Source organism: Bidens hawaiensis, unplaced genomic scaffold (assembly GCF_021521415.1).
Source record: "Bidens hawaiensis isolate Kalapana, Puna unplaced genomic scaffold, B.hawaiensis_p1.1 tig00007427_1, whole genome shotgun sequence".
In the NCBI taxonomy this organism is placed as follows: Eukaryota; Viridiplantae; Streptophyta; class Magnoliopsida; order Asterales; family Asteraceae; genus Bidens; species Bidens hawaiensis.
Window position 1 is genome coordinate 496,414 of NW_027491518.1, and position 15,963 is coordinate 512,376.

A 15,963-nucleotide genomic window follows, 5' to 3' on the forward strand; every position below is an offset into this window, starting at 1 on the left:
TAAAAGTAGTCAAAATATATTACTATTAAAACTCTTTTATTAATGATCGTTCAATTTATATAGTTGTAAAATTAAAGTGTTTAATTTGTTTATATCAATGGCAAAAAATAGTCCATCATGGAGGAGTTTTTAATACTTTGAAGAATAATCAATTGTGATCATTAAATTATATTTGAGGTTTGCGATATCTTTTTTAAACGGAATAATATGTGATATCTTTTTGGTAAAGGAATTATATGTGATATCTTTTTAATTAATACAGAATATGTCCTTAAATAAGGTTCAATCAGGGGAAGATTTCATTTCACAGCTGCCATATGTTGTTATCAAAATCATCCTTTGTTTTCTTAATCATTTTTGCTACATGCATTAACCTTAATGTGTGCATTATATGTTCTAATCCGACCAGCAACCTTAATATATGTTTGCTTCGAATCACTATCAGATCATAACATGTTGATCGTTCATAGCATTCAACTCCGCGGATTCAAGCCCTGTGTTAATAGAAAAAAGAAACTATGAGCACACCGATCAAAGCAACTCTTCAGTGAAACAAGGAAAATCGAATGACCAAACAAGGGCAACAACCAAAGAAGAGCGTACATGAGGAGACGCTGATGTGTCGGCAGCTTTTGATCTCGTCTTGACGTACAACCACACTCTCTGTCTTCTTTCTCGTGAATTTTATGAGTTTAAATAATTTTGCTGACTTTGAATTGTAAAATGTATGTATATTGGTCTGTAGTGTTTTACAGTATAAGATATTTGTTCTGGTCTTGTAAAAGTTTTGTAAGCACACTTTTAATATTTGGTTATGAATAAATATATATTTTTATATATACAAACATCAAATTGTACATGGTGAATTTCTTATGTTCTATATATTGCTCTTAATGCAATAACTGAATATAATAATTAATAAACATTGACATGCATATATTCTATGTTTTATGACCAAAAATGTCGAAAGTAAGATCGGATCTTATGGCTGTTTATCGAATGGACATCTCTAATATCCTTTAAAAGCACTCTAAAAACAGTAGTATTTTCTATACATAAGTCTGGTGGTGTTTGCCTGACTAGGTAGGAACTCGCAATACATATGTAAGGAAACTAGTATTAAAATTTAAAACCCCGCCTTCCGGCATGTGCGTAAAATCGTATTATATGCATGATATCATATTGTATTGTGTCGTGCCATCTCATATTTTGAATCTAATATCATGTCATGTAGTACAATAGCATGCATATCAGATAATAAAATAATATATCATATTGTTTATTTCATGTATATATAGCAAAATAAGTGGTGTCACATTGCATGCACAAATGAGGGGCGAACTAATGATTCCAAGGGTTACATCCAAAAATTTTAATCAATGTACTTCCTCCTTGTTATCACGATTCACGGCTGGCGAACTATATGTGATCAACTTTTGTGTTTAGCGAAGTAGCAAACTTTTCTACCATATCCGGCTCACATGGCATACTTTTCGGAGTGAAATTCAATAGATCCAATGGTTATTCTCTGCTTAGTTTTTGTGATTACTAGGTAACAGTAGAAGATGAATGGATAGATAACGAACTTTTGGTTTTAGTCTGTTTAGAGCCCAAAAACTAGCCTCCACATATAATATTTTTAATGAGGGAAAGAAAGGATTTTCGAGGTTGTAACTGGGGGCAGATCATATAATGGGTCAAGTTGGGCATAGGTAGAGTAAATTTTTTCTAAAAAAAAAGTACATTTTGAGTCTGGTCCATCCATATTATTTGTGTCCGACTCACACTTGATTTTTCTTAAATAAATTTCTTAAAGCCGAAGAATGAGAAATCGTTTTACCTAATAGGCGCAAATAAAGGCCCACATGCCCAATTTTTTTAAGCAAAAAAGGCCCAAGCCCAAATTATTTTTAAACAAAAAAAACTAACAATAAGTCCACACTCCCAGTCCTAATCGAAAAATAGATGCAAAAGAGTTTTTGTCTGGACTAAGGTGTGAAAAAAGGAACCAAACAGAAGCAAAAGCAAGGCGTTCAAAAAAATTACTTAGACCACTAGATCATGGTCGAGTCATGAGTGCTCACGGATCACAATTCAGACATTAGGCAATCAACAAGTTTAGCGTTTTTATTTATGATTTGGTATATTAGGATGAAATTATTAGAAGAATTAGTGCTTGAATTTGGGCTCCTTCATGAATTAGGAGTATGTTTGTTTTGATAGTGTGGATTCGGTTTTTGAATTTGAGCTTGAGTCTTGAGGTACTTATCTTTCTCTTCTCATCTTATCTTTTGCAGATACTTGTCTCTTCCTTTCACATCTTGTCTTTGCTTGTTTAAAAAAATGTTTTTATGTGTAAGAACGGTAAGTTGAATGATTGGATCGCTGTTTTGATTGAATGATTGAATATAGAGTTTTTATTATTTGACCCACCAAAACCGGGTTGTTGACCCGAAACTTAGAATTAGAAAAAAAATTGTCTCGTGACTTTCGACCCATCCATACTAGTTACTCAAGATCCATCACTGGGTGTAACATGTTCTAGATCCTTCCAAATTGGAGAGATTTGAAAGGAAAATATTTGTAAAACAAAATGTTCTATTTCCATTTCTTTCGAACTCGAGAGCACAATAGTTAACTAATTCTTGTCATTCCACTAGTTTTCTTCTCTCCGTAATTCTCGTCCCTGTTAAACATGTTCAACACTCAATTAGATTGATGACTTTTAGAATCTTGAAGAATATTTAATATAATAATTAGTTTATTATTATAAGATAAGTTAGTTTTATTTTATTTAATCCTATTTGTTTTGGATTCAAATTGTGTATTTGAGTTAGTATAGGATTGGAATCGTGGAATTATATACGTTAGGTTTAATGTGTTAATAATTATTAAGTTTTTCTCGTTTGTCGTTTTCTTAATAAAAGAGTAGTTCTACAAATCCCATGTTCGCGTTCTTGTTCACTTGCTTTAAAGTTTAACATTCCCTTCATTTCAAATCCTTTCAAATTGAAGATAGACGTGCACAAAAAAACCGGTTCCGGAACCTAACTGGTGGAACCGAACCGGAACCGGTTCCAGTTCCAACCCGGTTGGTACAATACCCGGTTTGGGTATTTTTGTACCCGAAAATCGTGCCCGGTTCTCATATTTGTATGTTAGTATCAGTTCCAACCCGGTTCCTACCCGGATCTTAATTGTAACCGGTTCGGTTCGTACCCGGAAAAACCGGTTCCGGCGGGTTTTTTTTGAAGAGTCAAACAAAAGTCAAAGTAGCCGTTGGAACCGGTTCCAACGGTAATATAGCCGTTGGAACCGGTTTTTTAGCCACCAATTAGCCGTTTGAACCGGTTCCAACGGTAATATAGCCGTTGGAACCGGTTTTCGAGAGACAATAGATCCGTTGGAACCGGTTCCAACGGTAATATAGCCGTTGGAACCGGTTTTTGATGCCCAAACCTATATATAACTTGTTTTCCACCACTAATTTCACCACCAAACTCAAAAACAAACTAAAATACTACTCCTTTAGCAAACCCGTTCCGTTACCCGACCATCCAACTAAATATTATTATGGCACCCATCAAAAAACTAACAAGAAGGCTAAGAAGAGTGTTTTTGTTGCCCCAGTTCCTGTTACGGAGGACCCAAGGGTTGTTACGATAGTCAACCATAACCGCAACCAAGACATATGAAAGAATTGGGATTTGATTGTGGATGACGAAGGTTATCAAAAGGCTCGTTGCAAACTATGTGGTTCAATATTAAAGCACGATTCCAACTCTACTTTGAGAAAGCACATCGAGAAGCCATATTGCAAGGCGTTGAAAGGGATTGGCGCGACCGATCAAATTGACTTGGGTAAAGATGGTACACTATTTCGTTACAACACGACTCAAGTTCAAGATAGAATGGCAAAGTTCGTTATTCAACGAGGTTTGCCGTTTAACCACTTTGATGAGCCGGAGTTGACGTCGTTGATTCGCGAAACTCTACAACCGAGATACACACATGTAAGTCGTACTACCTTAAGACGTCATTGTATCAGGTTGTGGGAGTGTGCTAAAAAAGAGTTAATCGAGTCTTTTCATTCTTTAGAAGCCATGGTTAGTTTAACTACCGATGTTTGGTCGGCACCACACGGGTTGCCCGAATCATACATATGTGTCACCGCTCATTGTGTTGATCCGGTGACATGGCAATTGATGAAACGCACCATCGCTTTTGAAAACTTCCCGTTCCCACATACCACCGAAAAAATGTTTGAATTACTTGATGAAGTTATAACGACTTACAACTTGAGAAATAAAATATTTTCGATTTCGTTTGACAACGCTTCAAACAATACTAAGGCGGCTGAAAAATTTATCATTAAATATTCACCACCTTGTTTCGGGGATTTTTTTCATGTCCGATGTGTTGCACATATCATCAACTTGGTTGTTCAAATAGGTTTTGACAATGAAAACATTTGTGATGATTTAAAATACTTTAGACTTATGTTACAAGATGTCTTCAAAAGTGGTAAAAGAAGACATCTTGAATATAAGAACTATTGCAAGTCGGTTGAAAGAAAGTATTTGGGGCCGAATTGGGACGTTCCAACCCCGTTGGAACTCAACTTGTCATATGTTAAAGTGTGCTTTTGCCCAACGCCAAACTTTACAAGCTTTTCATAACAATCTTGTTGAAGAACGCGAGGCCGAAATGTTTCCGGAAAGTGTTTGGGTCCAAGTCGGTTATTTGTTGGAGTATCTTGACGTGTTCAAAAAGTCAACAACAAAATTATCGGGAGTCTATTACCCTACTAGTTGTTGGGTTTTGCAAGAATTGTACTATATGTCTTGTGTTTTTAAAAGCTTTGCGGAGAAGAACAAACTCTTCGAAAATATTGTTGCGGTGATGAAAGAAAAGTTCATAAAATATTTTGAAAACATACCGCCGGTCTTTACTTGTGCCGCCGCATTAAACCCCTATTGTAATGTTAATGGGGTTGAAACAACGATTGAGGAAATATTCGACAACTTAGGTATGCACGAGATTGACCCGAAGTTGTCGACGGAAGCGAAGGACAAGTTCAACAAAAACCTTCAAGACCTTTATGACCATTATTTTCAAATGTATGGTCCAAGCACGAGATCGTCTTTTGTGAAAAAACAACAACTAGTAGGCCGTGCAATGACCCACTTATAAACTTGATGAATGGGATTCGTGAATCGGCATCTAAGAGGCAAAGAGGAAACACACCAAGTAGCGAACTTGGTCGATATAGTGGAGCAAACTATGTTGAGGGCGCAACGGTCGACGAAATTCGCAATATTGATTTGTTGGCTTGGTGGAAAGGTAAACAAAACGAATTTCCCATTCTATCCGCCATTGCTCGTGATTTGCTTGCCGTACAAGCCTCAACGGTTGCTTCCGAATCGGTTTTTTCTCTTAGTGGGAGGGTGTTATCTATGCGAAGAACAAAACTAACTCTTGAGTCTCTAGAGGTTTGCATTTGCCTAAAGGACCATTTGGATGCGGTGGATCGTGTACAACACAAGGCGAACTTTGAAGACGAAATACCAATAGAGCGTCATATTCATGATGAGGAGGCGGAGGACGGGGTTTCTTCCGATAACGAAGACGAGGGTGAAGACGAGAATGAAGACAAAGAAGAGTTGTAATTATTTGTTTTGGTAAAATTATTTGTAACTTGTTTAACTAATATTTAGTTTTGATTTGTTTTATTATAATTACTTTTGTTACTCATGATTAATTTTTGTTACTTTTTTAATAACGACGAACATTTTATTTGTTTAAAAAATAACTATTACAAACATTATTAAAACATAAACGATACTAAACATAACAACTAAAACATAAAAAACAAAGTCCGTCGTTTTAATCCGGGAATACTTATTTTTGGGTTGTAGAGCCGGACGACTCTCCCACTTCCGTTTTTTTAGCTTCCAAACTTCTTTTCTCTCGACAATACTTATTCGTATGTTTTCGTAATGTCGAGTTGGACCCTGCTTTAAGAAACTTCGAGCAATATTTGCAACGTGCCAACTCATGTTAGTCGGTCATGAGACACAAATCATAATGAACCCAAACATCGGGGCATCTTGTTGTTTCGATCACCATAACAATGTCATCATTAGTTGCCATTTGTTGTCGGTTTAAGGTTAATTGTGGTTTGGAGTGTGTTTTATAGTTTTGGAAGTGGTTTAACAAGTACACAAACAAACCTTGCTATTTAGAGTAAAAAATAACCTATTTATAGTTAAAAAACCGGTTCCAACGGTCAAAAACGGCTATATAGCCGTTGGAACCGGTTCCTAACGGCTATGATATTTAAATTTCAAAAAAAACCGGTGGAACCGGTTTTTATGTAAAAACCGGTTCCGGTTCATACCCTACCCGGTTCTTAAAAGTTAGCATATCTGGGCATCGGTTCGGGTCGGGAACCGAACCGGTTCTTGATTGGAACCGGTGCCATTTTACAACCCGGTGTGAAAAAACCGGTTTCGAACCGGTTCGGGTTTTCCAGTTGAACCCGATTTGTGCACCTCTAATTGAAGATATTTGGAAGGAAAACATTCAAACACAAGTCCTTCCTATATTCCACAAATGCCGTAGAAAGAAGAAGAATTGCACAACAAAATGAGTAGCGCTTGTTGATCTTGTACAAACAATATTTGTTCATGGGAGATTACTAGATAGTAGATACAATACAAATTCCATTGGAAAAAAAAATACTTTTCATTTTCATATCCAATTCATCAAAAATTCCTTAAACCAAACAGGTCTTTTGGAACTGAGACGGATATCGCTATATGCCCTTGGTTGTTTTTCCCTTTGATCAGGAATCAATTATTCACCGAAAGCATAGTTTGATCCTATATGAATACTGTAACTATAAAATTGAGGTACACTAGAGTTTTAAACATTTAAATCAAATGATTTGATTGGATTTGTTTCCCCTATTAGCTTTGATATATGGACGTTTCACGAGCTAGTGGAGTCAAATGAGATAAGGATGTTTAGCGCCGCATTATTAACAATCAGTTATTGTGCAAAACCATGTTATCATCCATCCACATTGTTTTTATATAGGTCATACTATGAAAAAAAGAAACAACATTCTACATATGTTCTCAAAAACACTTTATAGCAGGTCTTATAAAAAGAACCTAAAGAACATCTGAAGGCGGTAATGATCATCTAGATTCAAGGAATGTATACCAATTAGCAGCGGGTTCGATGAAGGAAAAGAACTGCCCAACACATTTCCATAAATGCTCATGTAGGGTGCTATCAAAGTTCATTACAACAATGATCAAATACCCACATGGATGCAGCAGTCACTCAACTTCAATATGCTTTCAACAGTTTAATCATTCCTGCATTTCATTAATTATAATTACAAATCAGAGTTCAATAACAAATTAAACACCTTGGTGGTCTCCACTATGGGTGTGCACGAAACCATAAAAACCAATCCGCGACTGAAATAACCAACCCCAAATAAATAGCCGACCATTATACGTTTACATAACAACCGAAATTTTGATTCAGATTCGGTTTTCCATGTAATTAAAACTAATATAACTGAACCAAACAGAATATATGAACTTGCATTTTGACTGTTAACTAATTTCTATGAGTTTAATAAATAGTGTAAGTTTAATTTTAATTATTGAAATGCATTATATTTTGGGCCAATTTTTCTGCCAAATAATTTCAAGCCCAAATGGTAAAACCAAATAACCGAATTTTTATTTTTAGTTCGTTTGTTCCCAAACCCGACCGAAACAGACCCATGCGCACCCCGAGCCTCAATATATATCATTTTTTTAATAACAATTAGTGTGTTGAATCCTTTCACAATTTTTTTAATAATCTTATCAGTTGAATAAAACAATCTAGGATGTTTGGTGCACTAAAAACACAGCTTTTATGCAAGTATAAATACTGCAAGAAAATACAGAAATATGTATACACCAAACCAGAACTTGACACTATTTTTTGATAAAATGATAGATTAATTAGTTTCAAACCTTGAATCTCTTTGATCGCGCACTGTTTTCTGAAAAGCGGGGTGCATGTGATTGATATCTAGCGGGCTCACTTCTATAACTGTAAGCTGCAACTTTTGGCGTTGACCTACTGGTTTCTTGATCTTGACTTCTAGCATTTCTAAATATGCCATCTTTATCCCAACTCACCTCATAATCAGCCTTTAATCGTGATCCTTGCTATAATGAATAAAAACGTATAATAAGACTAACACGTAGATTATTAGGTATTTGCAATGATTATAACACGGATGTCGCATTCTGAAGTAATTATATAGCAAGCATAACTTTCAAAAACTAGTTTGACCCGGGATAATTATTAATAAAAAGGTAATTTCATATATATCCCCTACAAAACTTGACAAAATCATATATATCCAACTTTATTCTAAATATCATATTATATGATACTTTGATTATTTTAAAAGAATATATATGATATTTAGAACTAACTTAAATGCATATGATATTTAACAATTTTTGTAGAGATATATATGAATATATGATGCTTAGAATTATATTACGATATATATAAGATATTTTAGCAAGTTTTAGGCATATATATGAAATTATCCCAACAAAAGAGTGAACAGTATAAAGTTATTAAAAAATGATAATAACAAAAGAAAGCGGAAGTGAGTGTCTACCTTTTGCAATGACCTCCCACATAAAACTTTTAAGGCCTTGGAAAATTCCTTATGATCCTCAAATCGAACCACGATCTTACATTGGAGACCACGAACTATGTCTTGGTCATCTTCGTCTGCATCTTTCCCGATACCGTCATCTTCTGCGACATCAAGATTCCTGTCATATATAAATGTCAGAATTTCAAATTATCACATGAACGTTACGTGTATGCATATTAAAAGAGTGATTTGAGTATTAAACATGTCTGAATGTGTTTAAAGATACATTAAGATGGATTCATAAATACACATCACATGATTTACAAAACAGGTTGAAAGTGTTTAGCACTTTAGCTTAATCACAAATTTGGACTAAAGTAAACCAATCAGATCAAACTACACCTACGCATACTTCTTCTAAAACATGAATGAAAGTGAATAAGTCATTTTAAAAAGAAAAACAGAGGACTTACAGGTGGGTTTAGCCCTAATAATTTATTTTTTTCATTATTTTAGGGTTACGACCACGGGTATTTTACTCATTTCACATACACTTGACAAAAAAGGCTAACGTTCATCCATTCTAGGGACCAATGGTGTTATGTTCATGCAAACAATTGGTCTAAACCTATCATTTTTAAAACTTAGGGACTAAAGTTTCAATATGGCCAAACCATACAAAGCATCCGTGTAACTAATTCAAAAATTAATGCAACAAGTATATTTGGAAATGAGGTGTACTTAAATGCCCTGAATTTCATGTTTAGTTGTAACTTGTAACTTCACACACCCTCCAAAATTTAATTCTATTATCTATATATTCTATTATAGTCAAGACGTGAAATGCAGTAAATTGCCACACAGGATTCAGAACTGTAAGATTTTAACACCCAAGAAACAGATCCTAACGAGTATAAAGTGCACAACTTTGTTAACATAGTTGGTAAATATCAACCATCATAAGAGTATAAGACATTGGCAAAGTTATCATCACGGCCAAAAAACTTTTAACTACACATATTTCTAATCATACAACTGCTAAGTAAATCACTTAACGAACGTAAAAGCCAAATCTCATTACTTCACATTGATTGTGTGTAATACAGAGGCATACGCATATATATATATATATATATATATATTCGTATGATACAATAATTATATAAAAATACAGAGGCATACGCATACCTGATTTTTCCTAACGCAGAAAAAATTGTATGAGTAACCAACATTGAAGGCTTAGACGAGACTCTTGTCTCAGCAAACCATCGTGACGGAACACCTCTCAGCACAATCGTGTCAGGTTCCCGTTTTCTACCTCTTGAATACCCTGCTCATTATAGAAACATTAATATCCATTGCAGTTGAACTTCAAAAGGGAAGTTAATTTAAAAAAAATAACAACTTTACAAAGCAGGCAGCATATACTTATCATAAACAAGATACGATCAGCAATAGTCAGCATACAGTTCAACATTCGATTTTGAATCCATCCAAAACCGAATCCCACTTAACTTGGCAATTCCGAATCCATCCAAAATCCAATTTGAGTAATCAAGGTTAATATTTCCCTTCTTTTCTTGTTCTAATGTATTAATAATTTTTCAAGCTTAATTACGATTAATTAACATTTTTCAAGGTTACTTTACTAGTTTATATAATCATATGTTTATATGTGAATTTTGAAACTGTGCATTTTGGGATTATAATTTGTGACCCATCCCGAAAACCCTTAAGCATGGTTGTAAGAATCACAACTAGGCGCCGATTAATCGCTAGTCGCTACCCCACCAACGAGTTTCCGGTTAATTGTTATTTGGTCAAAATCAGGCAAAATTAAAATTCCAATCTGATTAATAACCACGGCCCTACTAGCGAAACACTGCCCGTAAGTAATATAAACGATCAACATTACCAACCTCTGTCTCCAGCATCAAATGCAGAATTCACCTCCTCCTCCCATTCCTTCCTCATGTTTTCAAAATCATCCGATTTCGGAACCTCCACAGTCAGCCTAAACCTAACCCCGGCCAAACTGAGCTCAATTCCATCCAACTTCCTAACCACCGTTTCCTTCCACTCACTCACCTTCTTCTCCTGCTCAATTCCAGCCTTACTTAAAAACGTTAAATCGCGAACGAACAGAGTGCCACGAGCAACGGGATCATCGCGCTTGCGTTTGTTGGCGTCTTTGAACTTGAGAATGTGGAGGTCGTCGTCGGGTACGGTGACGGAGAAGGTGGATTTAAGGAAGTCGATTAAGGAGGTCTTGAGCTGCCACTCGTCCAGGGGTTTCACCGAGGCGTCGGACCGGTGGACGCTGAGGTTCAGTTTCAGACGGGGGGTTAGGAACAGGCCACAGTCCAGCTCTAGGGTTTCGGTCATCGTGGGTGCTATTGTTGTCTCCGAGACTACTGAATACTACTTTATACATGGTTGAATCATTCGACCGGACCGGATTTTTTTTCTTTTCATTTTATTATTCTCTTTTTTTTTTAAATCTCATGCTATGCTGTGCTATGAGCAGCGTAGAGGTGAAAAAAAAACTGAACTTGGAACCGGACATGAAAAAACCCGCAACCGGTTTTTTTATACCCGGGTTTTTAATTCCCAAACTCGTATCCGACCCTATCCGTAGGGTACGGATAGGGTATGCATTTTAGTATCAAAACTCGTACACGAACCGGACCCGATTTTACCCAGTAATACCCGAAAACCCAAACCGGTTTCATACCTAGAACCGGGTTTTTCAAAAAAACCCGATCTATACCCAAAAAATAACTGGAAATACCCTAAAAAGTGCAACCCCTAAAAATTTCACTCTATACCCGAAAAATGCCCCGAAAAAACCCAAAAATATGGTTTTTCAATACCCGGAAATAGGGTATTCGGTTTTAGAATACCCGTTCTATACCCGGCCGAACCCGATACATAGAGTATGGGTTTTAGAGGCAATACCCGGACCCGACCCCGACCCGGGTATTGCTAATATCCGATTTTCCAATACCCGATCATACACGAACCCGGGTTTTTCTAATACCCGATTTGTGCACCTCTAGCTATGATTATTATCTTTTCTAAAAGCATCTACAACATTAAATTTCAAACATTCTTGATTCTTCTTCTATCACACTATCAAATTTCAAACATGAGTATGAAAGTGACAAAGGTCCAACTTGGTACGTCTACTCATGGTTTGCAATTCCAAGTGCAAAATCCGAACTCTAATCTAGAAAGCTTTTGCATGTCGCTCCTCTGTGGAATTTTGGTTACATGTAACCATGTTGTTAATGCTTGAAGGATTGAAAACAATGATCGACAATCAGCTGTCACATCATATTTTTCATCCATACATAAAAAAATTATGCATTATTTTCCTTCTATGTAAAAATTCTTACAAACCTTACATTTTCAAATTGTCACAACTTTTTTATTTTATTTTTTAGCAAACAAATTACTTTAATACGAAATCAGGTTATTTAAAAAAAATAATAAACTTCAAAGTAAATAAATTAGGAGTGTTTACAACTAAATGGTTGTAATTTTTAATCTTACTTGATACATATGGTAAAATTGAGCTCCCAAAAAAAGTAAAAGGAGTGTTTAAAATAATGTACAACTTATTAATGTGGTTAAATCTAACTATCTATATCATGGTCTACCATAAAATTCTATGTGTCGCCCTTAGGTTGTTCCTCCCATTCTCTAGAGCCACCAGATTGCTTGATTTCTAAATGGAGGGTTCTCATGTATTTGACCTGAATTAACGGATATGGGTCTTACCAAACCCGGATAGTCTTTAAATGGGTTATAACATCTCATATATTTATGAAACTCTTTCATAATCAAACAATAATTATTGCGGGTCATGGGTCTCACCAAACCCGGATAACTCCTATATGGGTTATAACAACTAATTTATTTGTGAAATAACAATAACTTACACGGGTTATGGGTCTTATCAAACCCGGATAGTCTTTAAATGGGTTATAAGATCTCATTTATTGGTAAACACTATCATTGAACCATAATTAAATTATCTCCTTTACATGTTCTCTATTGTCGGTCTATCATCTTCATCGCCAGTTAACTTCCGATACTACCCACCATTGTCAACTATATTAACATCTCATTTTTCATTAGACAAATATTTGTGTTCATGTTTTCTCATTTAAAAAAATCAACATGCTCGTGTCCGTTAATGTTTGTTCGTTAGAAATCTAAAAAACCTACACATCTCAATTGAAAAAAACTCAAACGCTAAAAAATATAATAACAAACTAATATATACGTATTAAATTAAAACTAAACTACGTTAAAAAAATAAAATAAATCATCATAAAATAGCAAAACGATTAAAACAAAAATTTGAATAAAACTCCCGTAACACAGGAGGATTAAACTAGTTGATATATAAATGTAATACAATTCATTAAGTTGATAATGTATCGAAGATTGTTAAAATAAACTAATGGGTCCCATAAAAATTCCATTATTCTCAGAACAACCACTACGGCAGGTTTCTCCACCCCATCCCTTTGGCGAGCATGGTTGAAAGACTGTCGCGATGCGAGTTTGATACGCTTCTCATTTTATTTTAATTTTGTTTTGATGTTAATCAAGTCGTAAGTTCACACCAAATGTAAAGTATTTTTATATTTTGTAATTTGATTTTATTAGTTCAAACTTTGATTCATTAGACGATCATAATTCATATTTACAATTTGGCCATTGGTCAAATTACGACACAATTCAGACTGTGTAAAAATGATTCTAGAAAGATATCAATTTTTGAAGTTGTGTGGTTGGAAGGATCAAAACTATGAAATTTGGTACAAGCTAGATTGAACTTGTACCAAAAGATGGGACAGACCTTAGAGTGGTAATTAATAAGTGAAAATCCTTTGATATTGTTTCCTTAAAAAACGAAACAAGTAGAGATTCTAAAAGATGCAAAGCGCCCTGTAACTCACACATACATTCGCCCCACATGTACACATGTGGCGTGGACAATGACGCAATGTGGCAATCATGTGACGCAAGTTGTATTAGATATGGTATAATCAAGTTTCAATATAAGATAGTACTACGAGCGAAGTTGATCATTCATGGTTACACGACAAACAAGTAAATTAACTACATGCTTAAAGAAGTTTGAGCGTCCGAACAAATCATATTTGAGAATTGATAACTCTAAAATAATAATAATTATTTGGAATAATGAAAAAAATATCTAAATATGACTATTTGTGTTTATATTTTGTAAAAGTTACATTTTTAATAGTTTCTCAACGGTCAAAACTACTGAGGTATATGAAAAAGGAAACATATTCGAGATTAAGACTTTGTAATTTCTATTAACTTCTAAAACAACCTTTTAAGCATCGATTTGATATATGTGTAAGCTACGACTCCAGTTTGGTAATAGCGACATATTTAGCCACATCATTCATGCCCATGTCTAGATTCGCCATAGCTGCCACACCCTGCTCTCGTTTAAAATTTAGCATCTCTTTATTATGTTGAACTTCGTCCAACCACTAAACCGGCCCACCTAGGCATCAATTTAACCGGAATCTTATAATCAATAATCAACCGACCGGCCCAAAAGAAAGAGGTATATGTTTACCCAACCAGTATAGTTTGGGGTTTCAAATTTTCAACATTTTCTAAATCTATATAAATTTACAGAATAACTATTACTTATTAAAACACCTTATTTTATAACAAAGCTGTATATGAGCATCTCAAACCCAATATCATGCATGTTCATCTTGAAAGTGCTACATTAATGTGATGAGCCAACAAGACCGGAGCGCTAAGATGGGGCAAATGGCCTTCCACATTTAGCATCACCACCGTGTTCCGCCCTCCAAGGTTATCTCGTAGGTAACCCGCCACTGATGTCGGCACGGATACATCCTTGGCTGTTTGAAATATCCAACTCGGCGTCTTAACCAACCCCAGAACCCCCCTAAGGTCACTGTTGAACACGGTCCGGGATACAAACAGTGAAATGTCTGGCCTCATGTTGAACAATGTCCTGCTGAACTCCCGCACTGCCTCTGGAACATCAGCTCCTACGGCTAGTGGAGCGAATCCAAGAACCCACGATTTGTAGTTTGATTTCATTGCTAAGAAAAGCTTATCTATCTCGCCTTCCTCGAATCCTCCGTGGTAATCGTCATCATTCAAGAACCTGAAATTTGTTAATATATAGAGATCAGATCAAACAATTTCTTTTAGGTTAGTTACAAACATACAATCAAGACTTTCGGATCAAGCCTTGAGGGGGTAAACGATCAATGAATCTATTAGCTCAAACAAGGAGAAATGACTCTTGTTAGGGTATATGCACGCGGAAAATGGTTATACGAGTAATATGACTTTTTTAGTAGTGCATGCTCTGTCACATTAGTCACTTTTCTATCTGCCTAACACCCCATAGAGTACGCGGAAGTAAGACACAAACAATGAGAAACCTACATCTACGGGCTGCAATAAGGAATTTTTATTGTTTTATGTCTGCCACCACTTATAATGAGGAATTACAAGTACAAGTGATCTATATATAATTACAAGATTAGAATTAACAACTTCATGTTCCCAAGCAAACTAATAAACATGCTAAAATGAATCAAAACCGGTCGGCCTTGCCCAAATCAATCGAGCCTAGACCCAACATGGTACCACCTTGATGTATTAGTTTCGTTTGTTATACAGTCTGTATGACATATTACTTGATATATATTCTCAACATTTACCTCGGGGAAGCACCGATGAGGATGAGTTTGGAGAAGAGTTCAGGGCGCCGAATAGAGGCGATAATTCCGATCATCGCAGAGACCGAGTGACCCACATACGCGCAGCAATCAACACCAAGGGAGTCAAGGATGTTAAGGAGGTCATCAGCATAGGCATCAAGAGAGGTGTACCGATGAAAATTGAAGTGGTCCGGGTTAACACTTCCGGCACAAACGAGGTCGTAAAGGATGACTTTGTACTGCGAAAGGAAGTACGGGAGAATGCGATTCCATGCCGACTGATCGGTGCCGAAGCCGTGTGCCAGCAGCAAGTAGCTCCGGCCGGTCCCGACAACCCGGACGTTGAGTGCGTCTAAAAGAGATTGGCCCATTTTTAGTGATGGGAGATTCTTGGTTGGTTTTAAAGTAAAGTAATAAATAATATGTGCAATATTTAATGTATGGAAATAAGGAAATCACTTTTAACCAAAAAAGACTGATGCATTCCTTTCTACTTTTGACTTGTGG

The 15,963-nt window shown here is 35.8% G+C and overlaps 2 protein-coding genes across 2 annotated transcripts; both read right to left on the reverse strand.

Annotated features, from left to right (window-relative positions):
• Window positions 1–7,066: 7,066 nt before the first annotated feature.
• LOC143635297 (uncharacterized) lies at window positions 7,067–11,085 on the reverse strand. Its single transcript, XM_077103162.1, has 5 exons — window positions 10,612–11,085; window positions 9,881–10,022; window positions 8,711–8,870; window positions 8,046–8,243; window positions 7,067–7,388 (listed from the first exon to the last, which is right to left on the reverse strand). Exons 1-5 carry the CDS (start codon window positions 11,075–11,077, stop codon window positions 7,383–7,385), a joined length of 972 nt encoding a protein of 323 aa, XP_076959277.1. The 5' UTR covers window positions 11,078–11,085; the 3' UTR covers window positions 7,067–7,382.
• Window positions 11,086–14,439: 3,354 nt separating this feature from the next.
• Window positions 14,440–15,865, reverse strand: LOC143635287 (putative strigolactone esterase DAD2). Its single transcript, XM_077103156.1, has 2 exons — window positions 15,457–15,865; window positions 14,440–14,891 (listed from the first exon to the last, which is right to left on the reverse strand). Exons 1-2 carry the CDS (start codon window positions 15,825–15,827, stop codon window positions 14,462–14,464), a joined length of 801 nt encoding a protein of 266 aa, XP_076959271.1. The 5' UTR covers window positions 15,828–15,865; the 3' UTR covers window positions 14,440–14,461.
• Between the last annotated feature and the right edge of the window lie 98 nt (window positions 15,866–15,963).

Bases quoted from the DNA above. Each gene is read 5' to 3' on its own strand.
- LOC143635297 (XM_077103162.1), bottom strand. From the start codon at position 11,077: ATGACCGAAACCCTAGAGCTGGACTGTGGCCTGTTCCTAACCCCCCGT. The intron at 10,023-10,611 runs GTTGGTAATGTT...TATAATGAGCAG, and splicing joins ATTTGATGCTGGAGACAGAG to GGTATTCAAGAGGTAGAAAA. The intron at 8,871-9,880 runs GTATGCGTATGC...TATATATGACAG, and splicing joins TCTGCGTTAGGAAAAATCAG to GAATCTTGATGTCGCAGAAG.
- LOC143635287 (XM_077103156.1), bottom strand. From the start codon at position 15,827: ATGGGCCAATCTCTTTTAGACGCACTCAACGTCCGGGTTGTCGGGACC. The intron at 14,892-15,456 runs GTAAATGTTGAG...AACAAATTTCAG, and splicing joins CTCATCGGTGCTTCCCCGAG to GTTCTTGAATGATGACGATT.